The following is a 24,475-nucleotide window of genomic DNA, read 5'->3' as shown; positions in this document are numbered from 1 at the left end:
TTCATTTGGGAATGACAGCAGGTTGGTAGCTTGCTGGTTTATGTTAAATGAGGCTTGGGACTCAGTAAAGTTTATCCGTTCCGGCACAGAAACATTACAGTACCTCCTAGCCGTCTTAAGTAATTTCAAATACACATTTGTGCCTATTTTTCCCTATTATATTTATTAGATAGCCCTGAGACACGTCATAATTTTCCTTAGAATTCCACCTTCCTAGACTGCAATGTGCAACTTCACAGATGTTAGCACTCTGCATTACCTCTCCAACGTTATTCTTTTATAAATGAAATAATAATCATTCTATCCCAGTAGAAATTGCTTCAAAGTACTCTGGAGGAAAAATTGGTTTTATTTTCTAATTGCCACAAGTCATTGTTAGGACTCCAAAAAGTATGTCTGCCAAGGCAGCATAGGCCGTGGTTTGAACCGAGCTCCAGTACTCCAGTAGTCCATGGAGGTTAATAACATTGCACAGAGATACCTACATCATCTAAATCATCATCATACCTAAATCATCTCCAAGCATAATTTTTTCATAATGGCTTTTTTTTTAATTTTTTGACAGCTCGAATTACTTCTTTACAAGAAGAATTGAAATCAGTAAAACTTAACCTTTCCAAATCAGAGATGGAAAAGAAGCAAGCACAAGAGAAACTTAGTAATTTGGAGAAGGTACTAATGCATAATTAAGATAATATCTGTGAAAAGATATTAGCTTGAAATACTTTTTCTCACTACAGATGTTGACAACAGATTGAAGATTTCCAGCATCTAAATATTTTTTCATTTGTGCTAATATCCATGATTGTTACTTAAGCACATTGGTATTTGGTTTCCATTTATTCTTTAACATTTTTGTTTCCATCTTATTCAAAGATTGCTGATATCTATAGTTATTCAGTTCACAAGAAACAGATGAGTGCCTTTATAAGTGCTGGATATCTAAGATTATAAACACACATTGTCTTTCCTAAGTGTTTGTCTTATAAAGTCTTTCTTTGGTCAAAATTAATATTAGATGCTTTTAAGACCATAAGACATAGGAGCAAAACTAGGCTATTTGGCCCATCGAGTCTGCTCCGCCATTCAATCATGACTGATAATTTTTTTTCCCCTCCTCAGGCCCACTGTCTGGCCTTCACTCCGTTATCGTTGATGCCATATCCAATCAAGAATCTATCAAGTTTTAACTACACCCAACAATCTGGCCTCCACAGTTGCCTGTGGTAATAAGTTCCACAAATTCACCACCTTCTGGCTAAAGAAATTTCTCCACATCTCTATCATAAATGGATGTCCCTCTATCCTAAGCTGTGCCCTCTTGTCCTACACTCCTCTTCCATGGGAAACAGCCTTTCCACATCTACTCTGTCTAGGCCTTTCAAGATTGGAAATGTTTTAATGAGATCCCCCCGCCCCATCCTTCTGAATTCCAGCGAGTACAGACCCAGAGCCATCAAATGGTTCCTCATAGGATAACCCTTTCATTCCTGGAGTCATCCTTGTGAGCCCCCTCTGAACCCTCTCCAATGCCAGCACATCTTTTCTAAGATGAGCCCAAACTATTCACAATATAAGGCCTCATCAGTGCCTTATAAATCCTCAGCATCACATCCCTGCTCTTGTATTCTAGACCTCTTCAAGTGAATGCTAATGTTGCATTTGCCTTCTTCACCACCGAATAGTTGCAAATTAACCTTTCGTGTGTTCTTCACAAGAACTCCCATGTCCTAGATTTTTGGATGTTCTCCCCATTTAGAAAGTGGTCTGCACATTTATTTTTACTACCAAAGTGCATGACCATGCATTTTCCAGCATTGTAGCTCATTTCCCCTAAATCATTTATTGCAGTGTGGGAGGATGGGTAGTCCTGTGCAATGACTACGAAGAGGTACACCATATGACCTAAAAAATATTGTTTATTTTCTCTTGTGCGAAGGCATGTGCCTTCATCCTGTCCTCTGCATTTTAGTTGTGATTCCAGTTGTGGAAACCGAAAGTGCTGAAAATATTCAGCAGTTGAGGCACCAACTCAGGATATTGGCTTTATACATCAGCTCTGTTCTTTCATTACATGTGTTGTCTGACCTGCTGAGTCTTGCCCAATTTTTACTTGAGATTCACAGCATTAGTGTTATTTTAATTCTTTGTTGTTATGGAAGTGTTTTTGTCATCTCCCTTTTTTTTAAACTACAAAGGTCATCAGCTTAGCAATTTTAATCCATTATATTCAAAACATATAATTTTTTTTTTGTTACTTTTCCATTGTAGGAAAAGAATAACCTGGAAATCGATGCAAATTACAAACAAAAAATGTTACAGCAGCGACTGGACCAAGAGGTCGCAGAGCACAAAGAAACCAAAGCACGATTGGCAGATGAGTATGAATCCATTGAAGAAGCAAGATCTGCAGCCATGAGTGGTTAGTGCCTGCTTGGACTATTTGTCAAATAAGTGGATTCAAAGAACTAGACGTAGGTTCTACAGTCAACTTTACTGAATAGCAGCATGTATTCTGAGCCTACCAAATCATCAAATTTCTATTTAGTGAATGGTTTCACATTTGTGGTGCTACATTGGCCTCAACATACACTAATATTAATAAGTATGTCTTGATAAAACCCATTATTTGAAAATTATACTGTGAAATGTTTGACAGATTTGACCACGTGTGAAATTATGGAGGTTTCAATTCCAATTACTTGACTAATAAACATAGACCCTGTAACTTTTGTAAAGTTCCAAACATCTTTGTAGAATTCAGCACCTCAGCTAAAATGATTTTTACCAGTCATTCAAGTTTCTGTTTTATAAGAACTCAAGAACATCAGAAATAGGAGCAGGAGTAGGCCATCCGGCCCATTGAGCCTGCCCTGCCATTCAATAAGATCATGGCTGATCTGTCCGTAAGCTCAGCTCCATCTACCTGCCTTTTCCCCATAACCCTTAATTCCCCTACTATATAAAAATCTATCTAACTGTATCTTAAATATATCTAGTGAAGAAGCCTCAACTGTTTTATCTGCTGGATACTTGTGCTGTTTTATTTTTCTGACATCTTAAAATCCCAACCCTTGAAAATATAGCCAGTAGGATATTTATAATATCCTAAAATACCTGGAGTTTCAAACTGGTTTGCTGTGTTTCAGAAATGGATAACAAGTTGAGAGACGAGAGGTTGTCCAAGCAAAGAGCCGAGAATCAGGTGATGGAAATTGAGAAGCAGCGGTCGATGCTGGATGTGGATTTAAAGCAGTATAAACAAAAAGTGGAGCAGCTCAGTAAGCAGAAGGAAAGGTTGGAAGAAGAGGTGAGAAAATTTTATTTAAATCATCTCTTCTGGAGATTTAGTTTTCAGTATTTATTGGAACGTTAGATTCTAACAGGAAAAAGTAACAAAACCAAAGGTAAAATTTTAAACAGAAGAGATTCTGCAGATGCTGGAAATCTTGAGCAACACACACAAAGGTAAAATTGTCATGAGCAGAGAAACTTGATCTTGAACAAATAACATGGACCATTTTCATATAAACTTGTAATATGTTACATTAATTTTATTTATTCAACATACGTTTGAGGTTTGTTATTTAATCAATCATCTTGTTTCTGTTATAGAAACTTTCAACTTGGAAAGGCACAAAGCTTTCCAAGATGGTGCTTTTTTAAAAAAAAAAAAGGGTTTTGGTGGGGGGGGGGGGGCGGGGGAGTATTTAAGAAAGTTTCAACAAGACCAAAGATTTCTTTACCACTGATCCTCAATAATAAGTAAACTGCTTTGGATACTGTTGGGATGGTATGACCTACCGAGGGAATCTGCAATGACTCTGGTCCTGAGTCTGGCTCTGTGGCTCAGAAGGTAATTGGGGAAAAGGGGAATGCAGTAGTGATAGAGGAATCCATTGCTAGAGGAGCAGATAGGAGGGTGAACAGCTAGAAGTCATGGTACATATTAGTACCAATGACATAGGAAGGAAAGGAATGAGGCCCTAGAGAGAGAATACAGGTTTCCCCTGCTATCCAAGAGTGGAGGGTTCCTATGAAACCTTTCGTTTTATATGGAAAAAATTTTTGCACGTTCCCAGACCCAAAAAATAACCTGCCAAATCATACCAAAAATCGGCACGTACGTGCATGTGCACACACCTGCCCGCGCGAGGCTTCACGGTCATGGTAGTCTTTCTCAGGGTAAACACAAGTTTAAAGCGGGCGCCTTTTTTCTATATAAAGTAGAAATAATGTATGTACAGTGTAGTTTCACTTACCAGTATCGGGAAGATTTAGCCAAAAACTAATTTGTGGGGGGAAAAAAATCAGCACATACAACGACGCACACACACCTGCCCGTGCAAGAGCTCAAGAGCTCTTAGAGCTGATGTCGGATTTGAAGATGTAGAAACTTTGAGGGTAGAGTTAAGAAACTACGAAGGTTAAAAGATCCCAATGAATTCTATACAGACCTCTGAAAAGTAGCCAGAATGTAGGTTGCAAGTTAAAAAGGGAGATAGAAAAGGCATGTTGAAAGCAAAATGTTACGATAGTCGTGGGGGATTTTGGTATGCAGGTTGATTGGGAAAGTCAGATTGGCTTTGGATCCTAAGAGAGGGAATTCGTGGAATACCAGCAACACACATCAAAGTTGCTGGTGAACACAGCAGGCCAGGCAGCATCTCTAGGAAGAGGTACTGTCGACGTTTCAGACCGAGACCCTCCGTCAGGACTAACTGAAGGAAGAGTTAGTAAGAGATTTGAAAGTGGGAGGGGGAGGGAGAGATACAAAATGATAGAAGAAGACAGGAGGGGGAGGGATGGAGCCAAGAGCTGGACAGGTGATTGGCAAAGGGGATATGGGAAGATCATGGGACAGGAGGCCCAGGGAGAAAGACAAGGGGTGGGTGGGTGGAAACCCAGAGGGTGGGCAAGGGGTATAGTCAGAGGGAGAAAAAGGAGAGTGAGAGAAAGAATGTGTGTATAAAAATAAATAACGGATGGGGTACGGGGGGAGGTGGGGCATTAGCGGAAGTTAGAGAAGTCAATGTTCATGCTATCAGGTTGGAGGCTACCCAGACGGAATATAAGGTGTTTTTCCTCCAGCCTGAGTGTGGCTTCATCTTTACAGTAGAGGAGGCCATGGATAGACATGTCAGAGTGGGAATGGGATGTGGAATTAAAATGTGTGGCCACTGGGAGATCTTGCTTTCTCTGGTGGACAGAGCGTAGGTGTTCAGCAAAGCGGTCTCCCAGTCTGCGTCGGGTCTCGCCAATATATAGAAGGCCACATCGGGAGCACCGGACACAGTATATCACCCCAGTCGACTCACAGGTGAAGTGTTGCCTCACCTGGAAGGACTGTCTGGGGCCCTGAATGGTGGTAAGGGAGGAAGTGTAAGGGCATGTGTAGCACTTGTTCTGCTTACAAGGATAAGTGCCAGGAGGGAGATCAGTGGGGAGGGATGGGCGGACGAATGGACAAGGGAGTTGTGTAGGGAGCGATCCCTGCCGAAAGCAGAGAGAGGTGGGAAGGGAAAGATGTGCTTAGTGATGGGATCCCGTTGGAGGTGGTGGAAGTTACGGAGAATAATATGTTGGACCCGGAGGCTGGTGGGGTGGTAGGTGAGGACTAGGGGAACCCTATCCCTAGTGGGGTGGCGGGAGGATGGAGTGAGAGCAGATGTGCGTGAAATGGGGGAGATGCGTTTGAGAGCAGAGTTGATGGTGGAGGAAGGGAAGCCCCTTTCTTTAAAAAAGGAGGACATCTCCTTCGTCCTGGAATGAAAAGCCTCATCCTGAGCGCAGATGCGGCAGAGACGGAGGAATTGAAAGAAGGGGATGGCATGTTTGGGATGGCATTTTTGCAAGATACAGGGTGAGAAGAGGAATAGTCCAGATAGCCGTGAGAGTCAGTAGGCCTATAGTAGACATCAGTGGATAAGCTGTCTCCAGAGATAGAGACAGAAAGATCTAGAAAGGGGAGGGAGGTGTCGGAAATGGACCAGGTAAACTTGAGGGTAGGGTGAAATTTGGAGGCAAAGTTAATGAAGTCAACAAGCTCAGCATGCATGCAGGAAGCAGTGCCAATGCAGTCGTCGATGTATCGAAGGAAAAGTGGGGGACAGATACCAGAATAGGTACGGAACATAGATTGTTCCACAAAGCCAACAAAAAGACAGGCATAGCTAGGACCCATACGGGTGCCAATAGCTACATCTGCAGAATTCCTGTTGTATTCATAGAATCCCTATGTGATGGCTTTTTAGAGCAGCTTGTGGTTGATAACACTAGCGAAAAGGTAATTCTGGATTGGCTTTTGTGCAATGAACCAGATTTAAAAAATGAGCTGAAGGTAAAGAGAGGCAGTGATCGTAAAATGGAATTCACCCTTCAGTTTGAGAGGGAGAAACTAAAGTTAGATGCATTTCAGTGGAGTAAACTGAATTACAAAGACATGAGAGAGGAGTTGGCCAAAGTTGATTTGAAGCAGACACTAGCAAGGATGACAACAAAACAGCAATGGCTGGAGTTTTGGGGAGCAATTTGGAAAGCACAGGTAGATACATGCCAAAGAAGGAGTATTCAAAAGGACAGAGGAGGCAGCCGTGGCTGACAAGGGAAGTCTTTTGAGGGCCAGATCAGAGGCCTTCAAGTCTGGTGACCAAGAAAGTGACAAGAGGTCCAGAAAGCTGTTTCACAGATGAAGAGACAATTCTGGATTGAACTTGAATCAATGACGGATGTTCAACAGTTGTGGCAGGGCTTGAATGCTATCATCTCTTAAAGTTAAATTAAGTGGCATAGGTAACAACAGGGTTTTGCTTCCAGATGAACTCAGTGCCATCTATGCTCTCTTTGACCGTAAAAACATGGAGGAGTCATCATGCATTCCCACATCCCCCCAATGATCCTATAATTTCAGTCTCTGAGGCCGATGTGCGAGCAACCTTCAGGAGGGTGAACCCGTGAAAAGCATCTGGCCCGGATGGTGTACTTGGCCAAGACCTAAAGACCTGTGCTGATAACTGGCTGGAGTGTTCACTGAGATCCTTAACCTCTCACTTCAGCAGTCCGAGGTACCCACCTTCTTCAAACAGGCTTCACTTATATCGGTGCCTGAGAAAAATGTGGTAACGTGCCTTAATGACTATCGTCCAGTAGACCTTGTATCCACAGTGATGAAGTGTTTTGAGAGGATGGTGATGAAACTTGTCAACTCTTCCCTGAGAAGTGATTTGGATTCACTTCAGTTTGCCTAACTGAGCAACAGGTCCACAGCAGATACCATTTTATTGGCTCTTCACTCAACCCTGGGACATCTGGACAGCAAAGATGTATACATCAGGATGTTCCTTCTTGACTACAACTCAGCATTCAATACCATCATCTCCTCAAAACTAATCAATAAGCTTCAAGACCTTGGCCTCAATTCTTGTGCAATTGGATCGTGAATTTCCTCACTTGTAGATCCCAGTCAGTTCAGATTGACAACTTCTCCACCACGATATCTAACAGCACAGGTGCGCCAGAAGGCTGTGTGCTTAGCCCCCTGCTCTGTTTGCACTTATGACTGTGTGGCTAAGTATTTCTCCAGTGGCAAGTTTAAGTTTGCCGATGGCACCACTGTCGTAGTTTGAATCAAAGGTGGTGACAGCTTAGCGTATAGGAGGGAGACTGAGAATCTGGCTGAGTGGTGCCAAAAACGAGAACCTCTTACTCAATGTCAGCAAGACCAAGGAGCTGATTTTTAGCTGCAGGAGGAGGAAACCAGAGGTCCATGAGCCAGTTCAAATAAGAGGTGGAGAGAATCAGTAATGTTTCAAAGAATCTGTATTGGGCACAGCACAGCTGCACCTCTACTTCCTTAGGAAGTTGTAGAGATTCGGCATGACATCTAAAACACTGTCAAACTTCTTTAAATCTGTAGTGGGGAGTGTATTGACTGGCTACACCACAGCATGGTATGGAAGCACCAATGCCCTTGAATGGAAAATACTACAAAAAGTAATGGATACAACTCAGTCCATCACGGGTAACTCCCTACCCACCACTGAGCACGTCTATGTGAAACGTTGTCGCAGGAAAGCAACATCCATCATTAGGATCCCCCGCCAACCAGGGCATACTCTCTTCTTGCTGCTGCCATCAGGAAGAAGGTACAGGAGCCTCAGGGCTCTCACCACCAGGCTCAAGAACAGTTATTACCCTCCGACAATTGAGCTTTTGAACAAAGGGAATAACTTCAACTTCGTTTGCACCATCATTATTAATATCACCAGTAGCTGATGCTTATTCATGAGCAAAAGTATTGGGTTCTGAACACACTAGAACATGCGTTGAGAAAGATGGCAAGCTGAATAAGACATAAAATTTGTTATAAGATATGAATTTATGGGATCCATACTAAAAAGATGGAGGGAACAAGACAATTCTTGGGATTTAGGAAGATAATTGTTCAGATCTTTGGTAAAGGAAGCAAATGTTAATGTGAAATTGAAGCATGACTCATGAGCTTCAGAATTATCATTCAGAGAGCACCTCAACATGGAAACAAGCCCTTTCACCCATCTAGTCCATGCCAAGCTATTATTCTGCCTTGTCCCATCAACCCACACCTGGACCATAGCCCTCCACAACCATCCCATCATTAACTTCTCTTTAAGTGTTGAAATCAAACCTACATCTGCCACATAAGCTAGCAGTTTGTTCCATAATCTCACCACCCTGTGTGAAGAAGTTCCCCCTCAGGTTCCCTTTAAATATTTCACCTTTCACCCTTAACATATGACCTTTAGTTCTAGTCTCACCCAGCCTCAGTGGAAAAAGTCTACTTGCATTTACCCTATCTTTTCCCCTCATAATATTGTATACCTCTATCAAAACTCCCCTAATTCTTCAAGGCTCTAGGGAAATTAGTCTTAATCTATTCAACCTTTCCCTATAATTCAGGTCCTCAAATCGCAGCTACATCCTTGACCAGAGCTGCACACAATATCCAAATTAGGCCCTCCCAGTATCTTGTACAACTTCAACATAACATCCCACCTCCTATACTCAGTACTTTAATTTATGAAGACAAATGTGCTGAAGTCTCTATTTTCAATCCCATCGACCTATTTTCTTGGAATTATGATTCTGTATTCCTCGATCCCTTGGTTCTAATGCACTCCTCAGTGTCCTATTGTTCACTGTGTTAGTTCTACCCTGGTTTGCCCTCCCAAGTTGCAACACTCACACTTGTCTTTATTAAATTCCATTTACCATTTTTTTTAGCCCATTTTCCAGGTCGAAATCCCACTGCAAGCTTTGATACCATCCTTGCTGTTCACTGTTTCACCAACCTTGGTGTCATCTGCAAGTTTGTCAATGTCAAAGAAACGTGTTTTCAAAGCTGTAACATTTGAGGCATTACTGGCAGGATCATATTAGATATGGCAAAGTTATTTCCCATCGAAGGGGATTTTGGGACACAAGGGCACGACTTCAGGATTGAAGGACGTTGCTTTAGAACTGAGATGTGGAGAAATTACTTCAGTCAATGGGTGGTAAATCTGTGGAGTTTGTCACCATGAGCAGCTGTGGAGGGCAAGTCATTGGGTGCATTTAAGGCAGAGATAGGTTCTTGATTAGCTAGGGCATCAAAGGGTGTGGGGTGAAAGCAGGGGAGTGGAGATGACTGTAAGAATTGGATCAGCCCATGATTGAATGGCGGAGCAGACTCGATGGACCGAACGGCCTATTTCTGCTCCTATATCTTATGGTCTTGTATTCTATTTTAATCGCCGTTATAAAGAAAAATGAAGTATTGTTGGAGGGCATTTGGTGGAATGTTGCCCAATTGATTCTTGCATTGAGAATTCTTCAGATAGATGAAGTAGCTGTCCTTATGTTGTATTCAGGAGATAAAGACTCTGCTTCTTGATGGGTTTTGAAAATTAGAATGCTTAAAAATTCACCTGTTGTGCATGATTTTAAATTTAGTCAAAACTGTAGACTACTCTGATTTTAGTATGAGGATGCAAAAAATGTGAAGTTGTTTTATAGTGAGGATAGTGGCAATGGAAAGCACATCAGGATGGTCACAGATCGTGTTGATAAATTGAAGGCCTCCAAAGTAATTTCAGAAATTAATGTATGTCATTCAGCTTCTGCATTCTTCTATACTTCTTTAATTGTTAAACTCAGGATCTTGATTAAGGAAGGCCACACTGCACATTAATTAATGCAACCTTCAAATTCTTTTTTTTTTCAAATTTTAAGATACAATGTCACATTGCAACTGGTAGTTGTTCTGTTTAGGCCTCTACTGATACAAACCTTTGAAGAAGTGTCAGTGTGATTTCTGGTGATTTAATGCATTCTTGATTTCAGTCTCTGTCCATTTTAGTTGTGAGCTGCCATATTTATCTGCTGGTTAGTGGATTTCAGGAATTAAATCCTTGAATACAGGTACTTTTGGAATGCCCTGAAAGGTGAGAGAAGGGTTTTACAAATAAAATTATTTTGTCCCTGAAATTAAAGTAATTTTTAAGGGAGAGCTTATGGTCAATATTCTTGTTATGCAGGTGAAGAATCTGTCACTTCAGCTGGATCAAGAGAAGAATAAGCAGGCAGTGACAAAGAATGAGCTGAAGGCACAGTCATTGGAAGCGGACAGTCTTAAAGGATCAGAGAAACAGCTGAAACAAGAGATCAATTCATTGCTGGAATCCAAACGGTCACTGGAATTTCAGCTGGCGCAACTCTCAAAGTATTTATTTGCTTGGAATTCCTTGCATTTATTTTATTCATTTGAAGCACATGGCAATCAGTGGCTAGACTAGCGCTTATTGTCTACATTGAATTGTGCTTAAGATAGTGACTTCTAAAATGATTTCAAAGGAACCAAGTTTCAGACACTTTGCTAAAGAGTAGATTGGGTAAAAAGGGTAGGTTTGTTTTCTTGAAGAACATTGGCTCAGAATCTTTCTTTGAACAACGTGGTCATCGTACTGTAATTGATAAGCAACATTTTAATACAGATTTTTTTAAATACACTGCAGTAAAATGGTGATAATCTGGCATCTTTTGAATTTAAGTGTTGGATAATAGATGTTACATTTATTATTACTTAAGCATATTTTCCATTTCACTTTTCTGAAATTTATGTAGTAGCATAATTTTTTAAATGAACCCATGAGTTAAAAGGATGTGGGAAATATATAAGCACTTTGGAAGTAGGCACTGGCCACAAATCTGCACTCATTCCTAACCCCTGGGTTCCAGACCTCAACTGGTGCACTTCAGACCCCAGCTCTGGTTCTGCAGTCCTTTTATGCTCTGGATCCTTCGCTGACATCCCAGACTAATAAATGAGTACTGCAAAAATCGTAGGCACCCTAGCTATATATATGTGCAGAAGACTTTTGCGCAATACTGTAGCTGACACATTATTTCAAGAGGGATTAAATATGTAATGCTGATACTTCAAAGTGTTGGTCAGATCACATTTGGAGTATTGTGAGCAGTATTATCTAAGGAAGGATGTGCTGGCATTGCATAGGGTCCAGAGGATGTTTGCAAGAATGATCTTCGGAACTGAGAATGAAAAGGTTAATGTATGAGGAACTTTTAATGGGTGTGAGCCTTCTTGTTGAAGTGTACAAGAATGCTCGGGTGTGTGTGGCGGGGGTTGGATTTTCATTGAAGCCTACCAGATATTGTAAAGCTTAGATAGAGTGGACATGGAGAGAATGTTTTCAATAGTGGGAGAATCTAGGACCAGATGGCACAGCTCAGAAGAGAAGAACATCTCTTTAGCCAGTGGGGATGAATAAGTGGGGAATTCATTACTAAAGACAGCTTGGAAGCTATGTCATTGGGTATACTTAACGTGAAGGCTGATAGATTCTTGATTAGTAAGAGTACCAAAGGTCACGGGGAGAAGGCTGGAGAATGGGATTGAGAGAGAAAATAAACCAGCCATGATGAAATGGAAAAGCAGACTGGCTGGGCTGATCAGCCTCATTCTGCTAATATGCCTTATAGTCTTGTAGTTCCATGCAGAGCTGCAGGTAAATTATGGGCCAAGATCTGCCCTTTATTATGTTGCTGTTTGTCTTGTCTTATATACAAATTATTTCATTGCAACTAGACTTTCCAAGTGCTTCATTTGCTATAAGATACTTTTGGGATGTCCTGAGGTTCCAAAGTATTTTTTCTCCACATGGAAGTAAGTGTATATTTTAGTATTTTTTCACTACCTCTCACCTCTCACAGAGGCACATGGATAGCCAGAGGCTTTTTCTCAGGGTTGAAATGGCTAACATGAGGGGGGCATAGTTGTAAGGTGCTTGGAAGTAGGTGCAGAGGGAATGTCAGAGTTAAGTTTTTTTTACAGAGTGGTGAATGTGGTAGAAGCGGATACAATAGGGTCTTTTAAGAGACTCTTGGATAGGTACATGGAGCTTAGAAAAAGAGAGGGCTATGAGGTAGGGTAATTCTAGGCAGTTTCTAGAGTAGGTTACATGGTTGGCACAACATTGTGGGCCTAAGTGCCTGCAATGTGCTGTGGGTTTCCATGATTCTATGACTGGGGAATGTTTAGTTAGCTGCTGACTTATGAAGTTTAGTCAGTTAAAATTAGAGGCAAATGTAGCAATTTCACACAATGTCTCACTAACATTGATAACTTAAAACAGGATTGTCATGCTAGGTTTTTGTGATTGTGATCCAATTTCTATGCTAAATTGGTTGATGTGTTGGTAACAATATTATGGCTAATTACATTGATACTAGATATGCTTGCTTCATAAAGTATATTCAATTTAAAGCTGTGTACAGTAATGTCTGATAAGGCTGCATTCTTTTGATGTCTTAAGGCAATATCGAGGTAATGAAGGCCAGATGAGAGAGCTCCAGGACCAGCTCGAGGCAGAGCAGTATTTTTCAGTAAGTGTACATTTTCAATATTTGAGGAGCTGATATAGGATACCAAAATGCCCTTACTACTTGGATGCAAAATTAATATTTGAATATTTTAAGCACTGACTAATCTTCAGAATCAAGTTTGTTTTGCGCTTGGTTTCAGTAAGCTGTTATTAACACAAGCATGATTTCAGTAACAAGAATAGATGACACTTTGATTGTAACCTCAATTTCACATTACCCTCTAAGTTGCAGCAACCCAGATTTAATCCTGACCTCCAGTGCTATCTCTGTAGAGTTTAAGTGTTCTCCCTGTGACCACATGTTTTTTCTACTGGGCATACTGGTGGCCCTCCAGTTTCCCACCAATCCTAAAGATATGCTGAACGACGGGTTAATTGGCTACTGTAAATTGCCCCAGTAATTGTGGTAATTATAGAGAACATTGGGAAAATAACAACTAACATAGAATGTGTGCTTGATATTGACTTCCTGTGCTGAAGGCCCTTTTATGCTCATTTCACTGTTTGACCCTTTATTTTTTCGTGATGTTGCTTAATACTAGATTTTCTGACCAGAAGAAACACCCTTTCTTGCAGGGACCCTCAGGATACAGCTTATGATCTTATTTCTATAATATCCCTGGAAAGATTTTGCAAAGTTTTAGTGTGGAAATCTTGTCAATGCAATGGCCAAAAGAAATCCTTATTTCTCCTTTGAATTTGTTCGCAGACTCTGTATAAGACTCAAGTTAAGGAGCTCAAAGAGGAAAATGAGGAGAAGAATCGAATAAATAGTGAACTTCAGAGGAGGATGCAGGAGCTTGTTAGTGAAAGGTACAAAATTTGATATGGCGAACCTGTTTTACAAAGGGTGATGCTGAAATACTATAGTACATGTACATTCATGGAATGTTTTGCACATTGAGAGTGCTATCTACATATGAATGGAACCGTTTTTAAAACATTCTCTCATTCCCAACAGTCCAAACTGCCTAAAGTTCAGGCGATACTAGCTTGAATGGATGTAGCTAAAGTGCAGTTAATCCATTTAACCTGTGGTTTGGCATTGACAAGCCTGTCAAGCCTACTTCTTGTATGATTAAAAATGTACATTGTGCTAGGTTTGTTTTGGAATGCTTGATTCTTTTTCCCCCTTAAACTGTTTTCTTTTTTTTCCACATTGAATTGAATTGACTTTATTTCTTATATCTCTCACATACATGACTAAAAATCTTTATGTTATGTCTCTTTCTAAATGTGCAATGTGCAATCATAATAAATAGAACAGTCAATGTAACATAGAAATACACTCAAATCAGCGTGAGTTAATCAGTCAGATAGCGTGATGGAAGAAGCTATCCCCAAGCCTGTTGGTCCTGGCTTTTATGGTATGGTACCATTTCCCAGATGGTAGCAGCTGGAATAGACCGTGGTTGGGGTGACTCAGGTCCCCAATGAACCTTCGGGCCCTTTTTTCACACCTGTCTTTGTAAATGTCCTGAATCATGGGAAGTTCACAACTGCAGATGCTTGGCTGTCTGCACTGTTCTCTGCAGAATCCTGTGATTAAGTGGGGTACAGTTCCCATGCCAGGCAGTGATGCAGCCAGTCAGGATGCTCTCAATTGTGCCCCTGTAGAAAGTTCTTAGGATTTGGGGGCCTAAACCAAACTTCCTCAACCGTCTGAGGTGTAAGAGGCGCTGTTGTGCCTTTGTCACCACACAGTTGGCGTGTACAGACCACGAGGTCCTCGGTGATGTGGATGCTGAGGAAATTAAAGCTGTTTACCCTCTCAACCCCAGATCCATTGATGTCAATAAGGGTTAGCCCATCTCCATTCCTTCTGTAATCCACAACCAGCTGCTTTGTTCTTGCAACATTGAGGGAGAGATTGGGACATTGTCTCCAATCATAGGGAGCTCATGAACTACTTTGTTACTAACAGTGCAACCATCTAGTTGACTATCTCTGATCTTAACAGGTCAGATTTATTGCTTCCCTCTAGTGTACCTTTGATCTTTTTCAAAGGTTCAAAGGTCAAATTTAATGCCAGAGATATGTATACAATATACATCCTGAAATGCTTTTTCCTCGCAAAACATCCACGAAAACGGAGAAGTGCCGGAAAGAATGAATGACAGTTAAATGTGAGAACCCCAAAGCCCCCCCAAGCTCCCCCCTCCCACACGTAAGCGGCAGCGAGGGGCAATCCCCCCTCCCCCCACCAGCAAAAAAATAACGAGCATCGGTACTATCATTGAGCCCAAGTGTGTGCGCTAAGCAATAGTAAAGACACAGACCAAAGTTACCCCAAAGGCATTTCATCCGAAATTCGACAACCCACAGGTTCTCTCCCTCCCTGGCAAGAGAGAGAGAGGTATCCCCCATTTTCACAGCAAGCGGGAGAAATAATAACAACCCGCTGGTTTGCGATGTTAAAAGTCCATATCGCCGCTTTTTTTTCTGAGCTCTGTGTCCAAAGTTCGCAAAGACCTCGAGTCTTCAGGCCCACAGCGAAAGATTTTCTGGCCTCCCTGAAGACACACGAGTCTCCTCCCGTAACACCGACCCTTGATCTGCCCGTCTCCAGAGCCCCAAGATCTAAGGCTTCCGAACACGATCGAGATTCTCAGGCCAAACCCTTTGCATGTCAAATCGCGGCCAGTCGCGGAGCCCCGAGAACAGGTCCCATTCCTGCAAAGAACTGAAGCCTGCGTGTAACTCCAGGTTAGGGTCTTCAAAAGAACTCTGAAAGGGAAAAGTAAAGATATTAACGGTAGAAATAGAGCTGTTTCCGAAGATGCAAGCAAAGGAGACGCCATCAGGCACCATCGTTCTCCTAAGCTCTGCCCCCAGGTACTGTCTTCTGTCTTCAAAATTATGAGACATACTTCCTCTCCTGTGGAACTACTGACTATTTGGCTTCCCTTCCTGACTGACATATTGACTGATTTTGTTGTTCCTCCTTCCTTAAATTCTTTCTCTTTCTCTTCATCTGCTGTGTTGATGATACTCAGATTTACGTAAGTGTCATCAAGTGACGGTGGTCCCATACAATCACTAAAAAACTGTACTGAACACTGATTGGATGTGTCAGAATTTCCTCCAGTTAAACAGAGAAAACTGAAATAATTGTTTTGGTGCCAAAAAAGAACGATTAAAAGACGGTGCTCACTTAGAATCGCTGTTGTTCTAGTCCACAAACCAAGCCTGAAACCTTGGTGTTGTGGTGGACTCTGACTTAAATTTTAACTGCCACGTTAAGACAATTACAAAGTCAGCCTCCTACCATTTAAAAAAAATAGCAAGAGTTAAATTGCTTATGCCTCAGCAAGATCTAGAAAAACTCATCCATGCATTTATTTTTAGTAGGCTTGACTAGTGACGTTTTCACGGGTCTCTGTAAGAAATCCCTCAGACAGCTGCAGCTCATTCAGAACGCCGCTGCTAGAGTCCTCACTGAGACCTAGAAAGTAGAACACTTCACTCCCGTTCTCAGATCACTGTACTGGCTTCCTGTCCATCAGAGGATTGACTTTAAAATATTACTTCTGGTTTATAAAGCACTGAATGGTCTAGGGCCAAAATACATCTCCGATCTCTTGCTGCATTATGAACCTTCTAAGCTTTCAGGTCATCTGGGATGGGTCTGCTTACCGTCCCAAGAGTTAAAACTAAACGTGGTGAAGCAGCTTTTAATGACTATGCTTTACATAACTTGAATAACCTTCCAGATGATCTGAAGTCTGCCCCAACTTTAAGCTCTTTTAAATAGAGGCTTGAAAGTTTTCTTTTCGCTGTAGCTTTTAATTAGAGTCTCCTGTACTAACTTTTATTCCTTTTTTTTGTGATTATATTGTCTGAAATTTGATGTTTGATTTCTATATCTTGTTTTATGTAAAGCACTTTGAACTGCCTTGTGTTTGAAAATTGCTATACAAATAAACTTGCCTTTTGCTTAATGTTAAACCTGAGCTCATTGATCCATAAGCCTTTTGATTACGGAAATAATGGAGTCATAAAGCACAAAGGCACAGAATCAGGCTCTTTGGTTCATCTGGTCCAGGACAGATTCCTGTCACAGTGTGCTGACAGGCCGACTAGGGGGAATGCCATACTAGATCTAGTACTAGGTAATGAACCGGGGCAGGTCACAGATCTCTCAGTGGGTGAGCATCTAGGGGACAGTGACCAGCGCTCCCTGGCCTTTAGCATTATCATGGAAAAGGATAGAATCAGAGAGGACAGGAAAGTTTTTAATTGGGGAAGGGCAAATTATGAGGCTACAAGGCTAGAACTTGCGGGTGTGAATTGGGATGATGTTTTTGCAGGGAAATGTACTATGGACATGTGGTCGATGTTTAGAGATCTCTTGCAGGATGTTAGGGATAAATTTGTCCTGGTGAGGAAGATAGAGAATGGTACGGTGAAGGAACCATGGGTGACAAATGAGGTGGAGAATCTAGTCAAGTGGAAGAAGGCAGCATACATGAGGTTTAGGAAGCAAGGATCAGATGGGTCTATTGAGGAATATAGGGAAGCAAGAAAGGAGCTTAAGAAGGGGCTGAGGAAAGCAAGAAGGGGGCATGAGAACGCCTTGACGAGTAGGGTAAATGAAAACCCCAAGGCATTCTTCAGTTATGTGAAGAACAAAAGGATGACAGGAGTGAAGGTAGGACCGATTACAGATAAAGGTGGGAAGATGTGCCTGGAGGCTGTGGAAGTGAGCGAGGTCCTCAATGAATACTTCTCCTCGGTATTCACCAATGAGAGGGAACTTGATGACTGTGAGGACAATATGAGTGAGGTTGATGTTCTGGAGCATGTTGATATTAAGGGGGAAGAGATGTTGGATTTGTTAAAGTGCATTAGGATGGATAAGTTCCCGTGGCCTGATGGAATATTCCCCAGGCTGCTCCACAAGGCGAGGGAAGAGCCACTGGCTTGGATCTTTCTGTCCTCGTTGTCCACGGGAATGCTACCGGAGGATTGGAGGGAGGCGAATGTTGTTCCCTTGTTCAAAAAAGGTAGTAGGGAAAGTCTGGGTAATTATAGACCAGTGAGCCTTACATCTGTGGTGGGAAAGCTGTTGAAAAAGATTCTTAGAGATAGGATCTATGAGCATTTAGAGAATCGTGGTCTGATCAGGGACAGTCAGCATGGCTCTGTGAAGGGCAAATCGTGCCTAACAAGCCTGATAGAGTTCTTTGAGGAGGTGACCAGGCATATAGATGAGGGTAGTGCAGTGGATGTGATCCACATGGATTTTAGTAAGGCATTTGACAAGGTTCCACACAGTAGGCTTATTCAGAAAGTCAGAAGGCATGGGATCCAGGGAAGTTTGGCCATGTGGATCTAGAATTAGCTTGCCTGCAGAAGGCAGAGAGTCGTGGTGGAGGGAGTACATTCAGATTGGAGGATTGTGACTGGTGGTGTCCCACAAGGATCTGTTCTGGGACCTCTACTTTTCGTGATTTTTATTTACGACCTGGATGTCGGGGTAGACGGCTGGGTTGGCAAGTTTGCAGACGACACAAAGGTTGGTGGTGTTGTAGATAGTGTAGAGGATTGTCAAAGATTGCAGGGAGACATTGATAGGATGCAGAAGTGGGCTGAGAAGTGGCAGATGGAGTTCAACCCAGAGAAGTGTGAGGTGGTACACTTTGGAAGGACAAGCTCCAAGGCAGAGTACAAAGTAAATGGCAGGATACTTGGTAATGTGGAGGAGCAAAGGGATCTGGGGGTACATGTCCACAGATCCCTGCAAGTTGCCTCACAGGTGGATAGGGTAGTTAAGAAAGCTTATGGAGTGTTAGCTTTCATAAGTCGAGGGATAGAGTTTAAGAGTCGCAATGTAATGATGCAGCTCTATAAAACTCTGGTTAGGCCACAATTGGAGTACTGTGTCCAGTTCTGGTCACCTGACTATAGGAAGGATGTGGAAGCATTGGAAAGGGTACAGAGGAGATTTACCAGGATGCTGCCTGGTTTGGAGAGTATGCATTATGATCAGAGATTAAGGGAGCTAGGTCTTTACTCTTTGGAGAGAAGGAGGATGAGAGATAACATGATAGAGCTGTACAAGATAATAAGAGGAATAGATAGAGTGGATAGCCAGCACCTCTTCCCCAGGGCACCACTGCTCAATACAAGAGGACATGGTTTTAAGGTAAGGGGTGGGAAGTTCAAGGGGGATATTAGAGGAAGGTTTTTTACTCAGAGAGTGTTTGGTGCGTGGAATGCACTGCCTGAGTCAGTGGTGAAGGCAGATACACTGGTGAAGTTTAAGAGACGACTAGACAGGTATATGGAGGAATTTAAGGTGGGGGGGTTATATGGGAGGCAGGGTTTGAGGGTTGGCACAATATTGTGGGCTGAAGGGCCTGTACTGTGCTGTGCTATTCTATGTTCTGTGGTCCATGCTCAACAATTACTGTCTAGTCCCATCGACCCACATGTGGACCACAGCCCTCCATACCCCTCCCATCCATGTACTTATCTAAATGTCTCTGAAATTTTGAAATCAAACCCACATCCACCACTTCTGCTGGCAACTCGTTCCACACTCTCACAACTCTGAGTGAAGAAGTTCCCCTTCAGGCTTCCCTTAAATCTCTTTTCACCCTAAAGTAATTATCTCCAGTCCTAGTTTCACCCAACCTCTGGAAAAAGCCTGCTGCATTTACCCTATTTATACAGCTTGTAACTTTGTAATGCTTGATCAAATCCTCCCTTATTCTCCTACTCTCCAGGAAATAAAATCTTAAACTACTTAACCTTTTCCTATAACTCGGGTCCTCAAGTCTTGGTAACATCGTTGTAAATTTGCTCCGTATATCTTCTCTCTACTTCTGTTTGAAACCTGTTATGATCTTGGATGCCTCAGCCAGGGTCAGACCAAATTATTTTTTTTTTTCTCTCTAGAAATGCTTATTCCTTGAATCATTCTAATTAGACTTTCTTGTATGCTTTCTAAGATCTTTACGTCCTTTTATATTGTGGTCACAAGAATTGGATGCAATATTGCAGTTGTGGGCCAACCGGTGCTTTATATAGGTTTAGCGCTACTTCCCTGCTTTTGCACTTAATTCATTTCTTAAAGAATCCCTGGATACCATACGCAATATCGGTCATACCCAACTTGCCTTGCTACTTTCCAAAGATGCAAGTATACGTGCAAATTACTTTTTTTCCTGTAAACCCTGTGCCACTTAGTCTATATTATCCCTCCTTATTTAGTCTGTGTTCTCTCCTTTATATAAATCTGCAATAATCTTCAAGTTTATCTGCTATTTGTCTGCACATTCTGTCAGGCTATCTCTGCAGACTACCATTAACCCCTATTTAGCACAATACAATCATTCTGTCACCCAAAAATGTAAGCTTGCACCTTGCACATTCATGTCAACAATAACAGAGACTCAGTGGCCACTGTGTTAGTTACTCCTGTACCTAATAACTTGACTACTGAGTGTATGTCTGTAGCCAATCTACTTCAAGGTTCAATGTGTTGTGCTTTCAGAGATGCTCTTTTGTACACCACTGTTTTAATGTGTAGTTATCAGAGTTACTATTGTCTTCCTGTCAGCTTCAACCTTTCTGGTCATTCTCCTCTGACCTTTCCCATTGACAATACATTTTCACCCATAGAACTGCCACACACTGGATTTTTTTTGCTTTTCATTACTTTTCTCTGTAAACTCTAGAGACAGTTAGGCCTGAAAATCCCAGGAGATTAGCAGTTTCAGAGATGCTCAAACACCTTATCTGGCACCAACAATCATTCTGCCAACAAAGTCACTTAGATTATTTTTGATTATTCTGATGTTTGGTCTGAACAACATCTGAACTTGACCATGTCTGCATGAGTTGCTGTCATACAGTTGGCTGATTAGGTACTTGGATTACCGAGCAGGTGTGCCTAATAGAGCGACCACTGAGTGCGTATTTAAAAAAAAAACAAAGAGTTAATATTGACCTCTGAGAAGTAGTCCTGTCTAACATCCTCCAGTATGAGGACAGTCATTTATCACTATACTTTATATCTGTAATCCAATTTCATGGGCACACTGCACAAAACATTCCGTGGGCCACAATTCTATCCAGCTCTTTTTGAAAAGATTTATTGAATACTTTTAAAATTCCAGTCATTTCTACTGCATTACTTTCAACTGTCTTTCTGTATTTTATTCTAACACAATTTACCTTTAATAAATCTGTCATAGAGACATATAGCATGGTAACAAGCCATTCAGCCCACCATATCCACATTACTCAATTGCACCCTTCCAGCATGACTCCTAGCCTTTTGCAGTAATAAAGCGCTCATTTGTTAAATGCGCTCAGTGACGACTACTATCACTCTGAGGCATCTATTCCAGGTGCTCGCCATTCTCTATGTGAAAAGGTTTCCTGTACTCTACTCCAGAGATGCTTTTATACACCTCAATTTTGTCCACTTTTAACCAACGCTGCAGAGAAAATGGCCTTCAGATCGGAAACACTTCTCAAGTCACCCTTCAAGAACTGGAACACTGTATCCCAAGCAACATCCAGGTGGATCTCCTGTTCCCTCTCTTCAGCGTAATGACATCTTTTACTGCAGTGCAATATTCTAATTGAGACTGACAAATGTTTTTTAAAGTTGGAACTAAACCTTTCTCCTCTTATAGTCAATGTTGTACTGTTCTGCAAGTACATATCCAATTGTCGACTGGGTGTGATGGGATTTTGACCACCACCTCCCTTCCGAGCATAAATTTCAGATCTCTACATCCATCTTTCCCCATTTATCCCCTCAGCTATATATCAGTACTCCAAAAACTATGCCCCTGGTATTTAGTTCCTCTGCTTATAAACTAACCTAGGCATCTCAGTTAAGCCTCAGTTCAGCTTTGCTGTTCCCAAGAAAACAAGCTTAGCTTACCCAATAAAGATACCAGATCTGACAACATGGCCTGAAGTCTCCTCTGCTGAATTCTGATACAATCGCACATTTTCAATGTGATGAACAGAAATGTATGTACCACTCAAGTTGTGGTCTAACTGGTGATAGTCCCATCATGACCCCTCTTACTGATGTATAAAATATCAGTAATGTCATGGCTGATCCACTCGTTGCCTCCATATTGATACTTCCCTAATCTCTCTCCAGATGGCTTGCCTCATTTTTAATTCAAATGTTTGACAAGTGTCATACTTCCTTTCTTCTTTTCTTTCTCATTTGTCTACCAAGAATTTTGTTAGTTTTCTTTCTTTTTACTTTGTGTGAATAGGGGAATCTTTTTCAAGATTCTCTTGAGGTTTTTCTTAAAAATTCTACTCTATCCTAATCAAATCCGTTCTTATTTCTTTCAAGTTGCTCACTATCCAATTTAGTTTCCTTAAGATTTCTTCTTCAGTTTCTTATAAATATGCAGATGTTCTTATGGGTTCAGATGTTCTCACTCTGGTATTAATTTCTCTGAACCATACCAAGCAATGCTTCTTTTCTCAGGCTAGACACAGTGAAGAAAATGTTACTGATTATAATTTAGAAGGTCCTCTTATATTGCACCTTTTTTCCCATAATAGTAGAGTTGTCAAGCAGTACAACAAATACAGGCCCTTTGGCTTAATGAGTTCCTTAAGATTCCTTAAGGCTATAAGGTTGTTACAGCCAATGGTGTTAATAGGGACAAGCTCCTACTACCTATTAAATGCTTCAAATGGTGTGCACCTCAAATAACCTCTGACAACTAAGTCCAGCTCCTGACCTTCACGTGTGGCTTAGCTACTAAGCCCATCAGAACCGTTTTTACTGACAGGAGAAGGGGCAAAGGCGGGTTACTGGCACCTTAAAACTAGTCATTTTGGGCATATGGGGCTCGTCAGCCGTGGTTGGCAGCTCATCTATGAGAAGGAAAACTCTGATCTTAAATCTCTGCTGCCTTGCGGCTGTACCCACTCATGGGGAAGGCTTTGCAAGTAAACTCAGAGGGAAAAATCTGGAGCTGGAGTCCCTACAGCAGTCCGACATTGAGTTAATGTTGACTGACAACTCCTGTGATACTGCTGGTACCAAACTGTATAGGTCTCTGCCATTCCTTTGGGTTCATCAGATCCATGATCAACTCTGACCAATGAACGCCTCGGACTCGGTATAGAGTTAAACTGTACAACAGATACAGGCCCTTTGGTCCAATAAGTCCATGCTCACCATGGCACACACTCAGTTAGTCCGATTTCCTGCACTCAACTCATATCCCTCTAAGCCCAACCCTTGCCTGTACCTATCCATGCTTCTTAAATGATACTTCTGTAGCAGCCTCAAACACATTTCCTGACAGCTCGTTCTGTATGCTTACCACCCTCTGCATGAAGAAATTGCCTCATAGGCCTCTTTTGCATCTTTTTCCTCCTACTCTAAATTTGTGCATTCTTATTTTTGTCTCCCCTACTCTGGGGAAATGTCTGGTACATTTCTTTAAAGTTGCCCCTTATTCTCTTGTGTTCTAAGGAATAATGACTGAGCCTGGTCAACCTCTCTCTATGACTCAGACCCTATAGTCCTGCACTGATTCCAGTTTAAACAATCTTTCCTATAACAACATCATCAAAATTGTAGACAGTACTCCCAAGTGCATCCTCATTAGTGACTTGCAGAACTGCAATATGTTGTCTCACCTGTTCTACTCAGTGCCCTGACTGAAAACCAACATACTAAATGCCACTTTCACTGCCTTGCTTACCTGTGACACCAGTTTCAACAATTGTACACTGAAGTGCCTCTGTTGCATTACACTGCTTTGTGTCCTACCATTCATTGTACAAGTCTTATACTAATTTGACTTTCACCTCAAATTAATCTGTATTGCAATCCATTTGGCACTCCTCAGCCCACTTCCTTAACTGATTAAGATCCCCCTGTAATCTACAATAATCATCTTCAGTAGCAATAATACTAATTTTGTGTCATTTGGAAACTTACTGATCAAGCCTTGTGCATTTGCAACCAAATCAAGTAATAAGGGTGCCAACACCAATCCCTGTGTTTCACAACTGGTCACCAGCCTCCATTCTGAGAAGCAACCTTCAGCCACCATCATCTGATTCCTACCTCCAAGCCTTGGATTTCATAGGACTTAACATTCCAGGCTAGCCTGCCATGTGGGACCTTGTTGAAGGCCCTGCTAAAGTCAAATAGACTATCCATTGCCCTCCCTCATCTGCTTTTTCCTTTTTAAAAAAGAAACTCTAGCTCTGTCTAGCATGACTTCCCATGCACAAAACCATCTAATCAAACAGTCTACCCAAATGTTGGTAGATCCTGTCCCTCAGAATTCTATCTAATAACTTTCCCACTGCTGATATCAGGCTGATAGGTCTGTGGTTTGCTGTCTTGTCCTTGCTACTCTGTTTATAAAACAGAATAATTTTACTGTCTTTGGGAACGTCACAAGTGGCTAGCAGTAAAGCAAATATCTTCGCAAGGGCCTCCGTAATTTCCTCTCTCACCTGTCACAGGTCCAAGGATGCACTTGGGGGTTTATCCACCTTAATATGCTGTAAAGCTGCAAATACCTTCTCCCTGTTAATGT

At 41.7% G+C, this 24,475-nt stretch overlaps 1 protein-coding gene across 1 annotated transcript in view; it reads left to right on the top strand.

Annotated features, from left to right (window-relative positions):
• rock1 (Rho-associated, coiled-coil containing protein kinase 1) overlaps positions 1-24,475 on the top strand; it is a 169,370-nt gene that overhangs the window by 106,466 nt on the left and 38,429 nt on the right. Inside the window, exons 17-22 of the mRNA XM_072255733.1 lie at positions 566-672; positions 2,272-2,422; positions 3,150-3,310; positions 10,554-10,738; positions 12,849-12,918; positions 13,627-13,730. Coding sequence (XP_072111834.1) covers positions 566-672; positions 2,272-2,422; positions 3,150-3,310; positions 10,554-10,738; positions 12,849-12,918; positions 13,627-13,730 — 778 coding nt within the window. The remainder of the gene's footprint in view (positions 1-565; positions 673-2,271; positions 2,423-3,149; positions 3,311-10,553; positions 10,739-12,848; positions 12,919-13,626; positions 13,731-24,475) is intronic.

Source organism: Mobula birostris, chromosome 1 (genome assembly GCF_030028105.1).
Source record: "Mobula birostris isolate sMobBir1 chromosome 1, sMobBir1.hap1, whole genome shotgun sequence".
Classification (NCBI taxonomy): Eukaryota; Metazoa; Chordata; class Chondrichthyes; order Myliobatiformes; family Myliobatidae; genus Mobula; species Mobula birostris.
The sequence above is the reverse complement of the archived record's forward strand: the minus strand, read 5'-3'. Positions and strand labels throughout refer to the sequence as shown.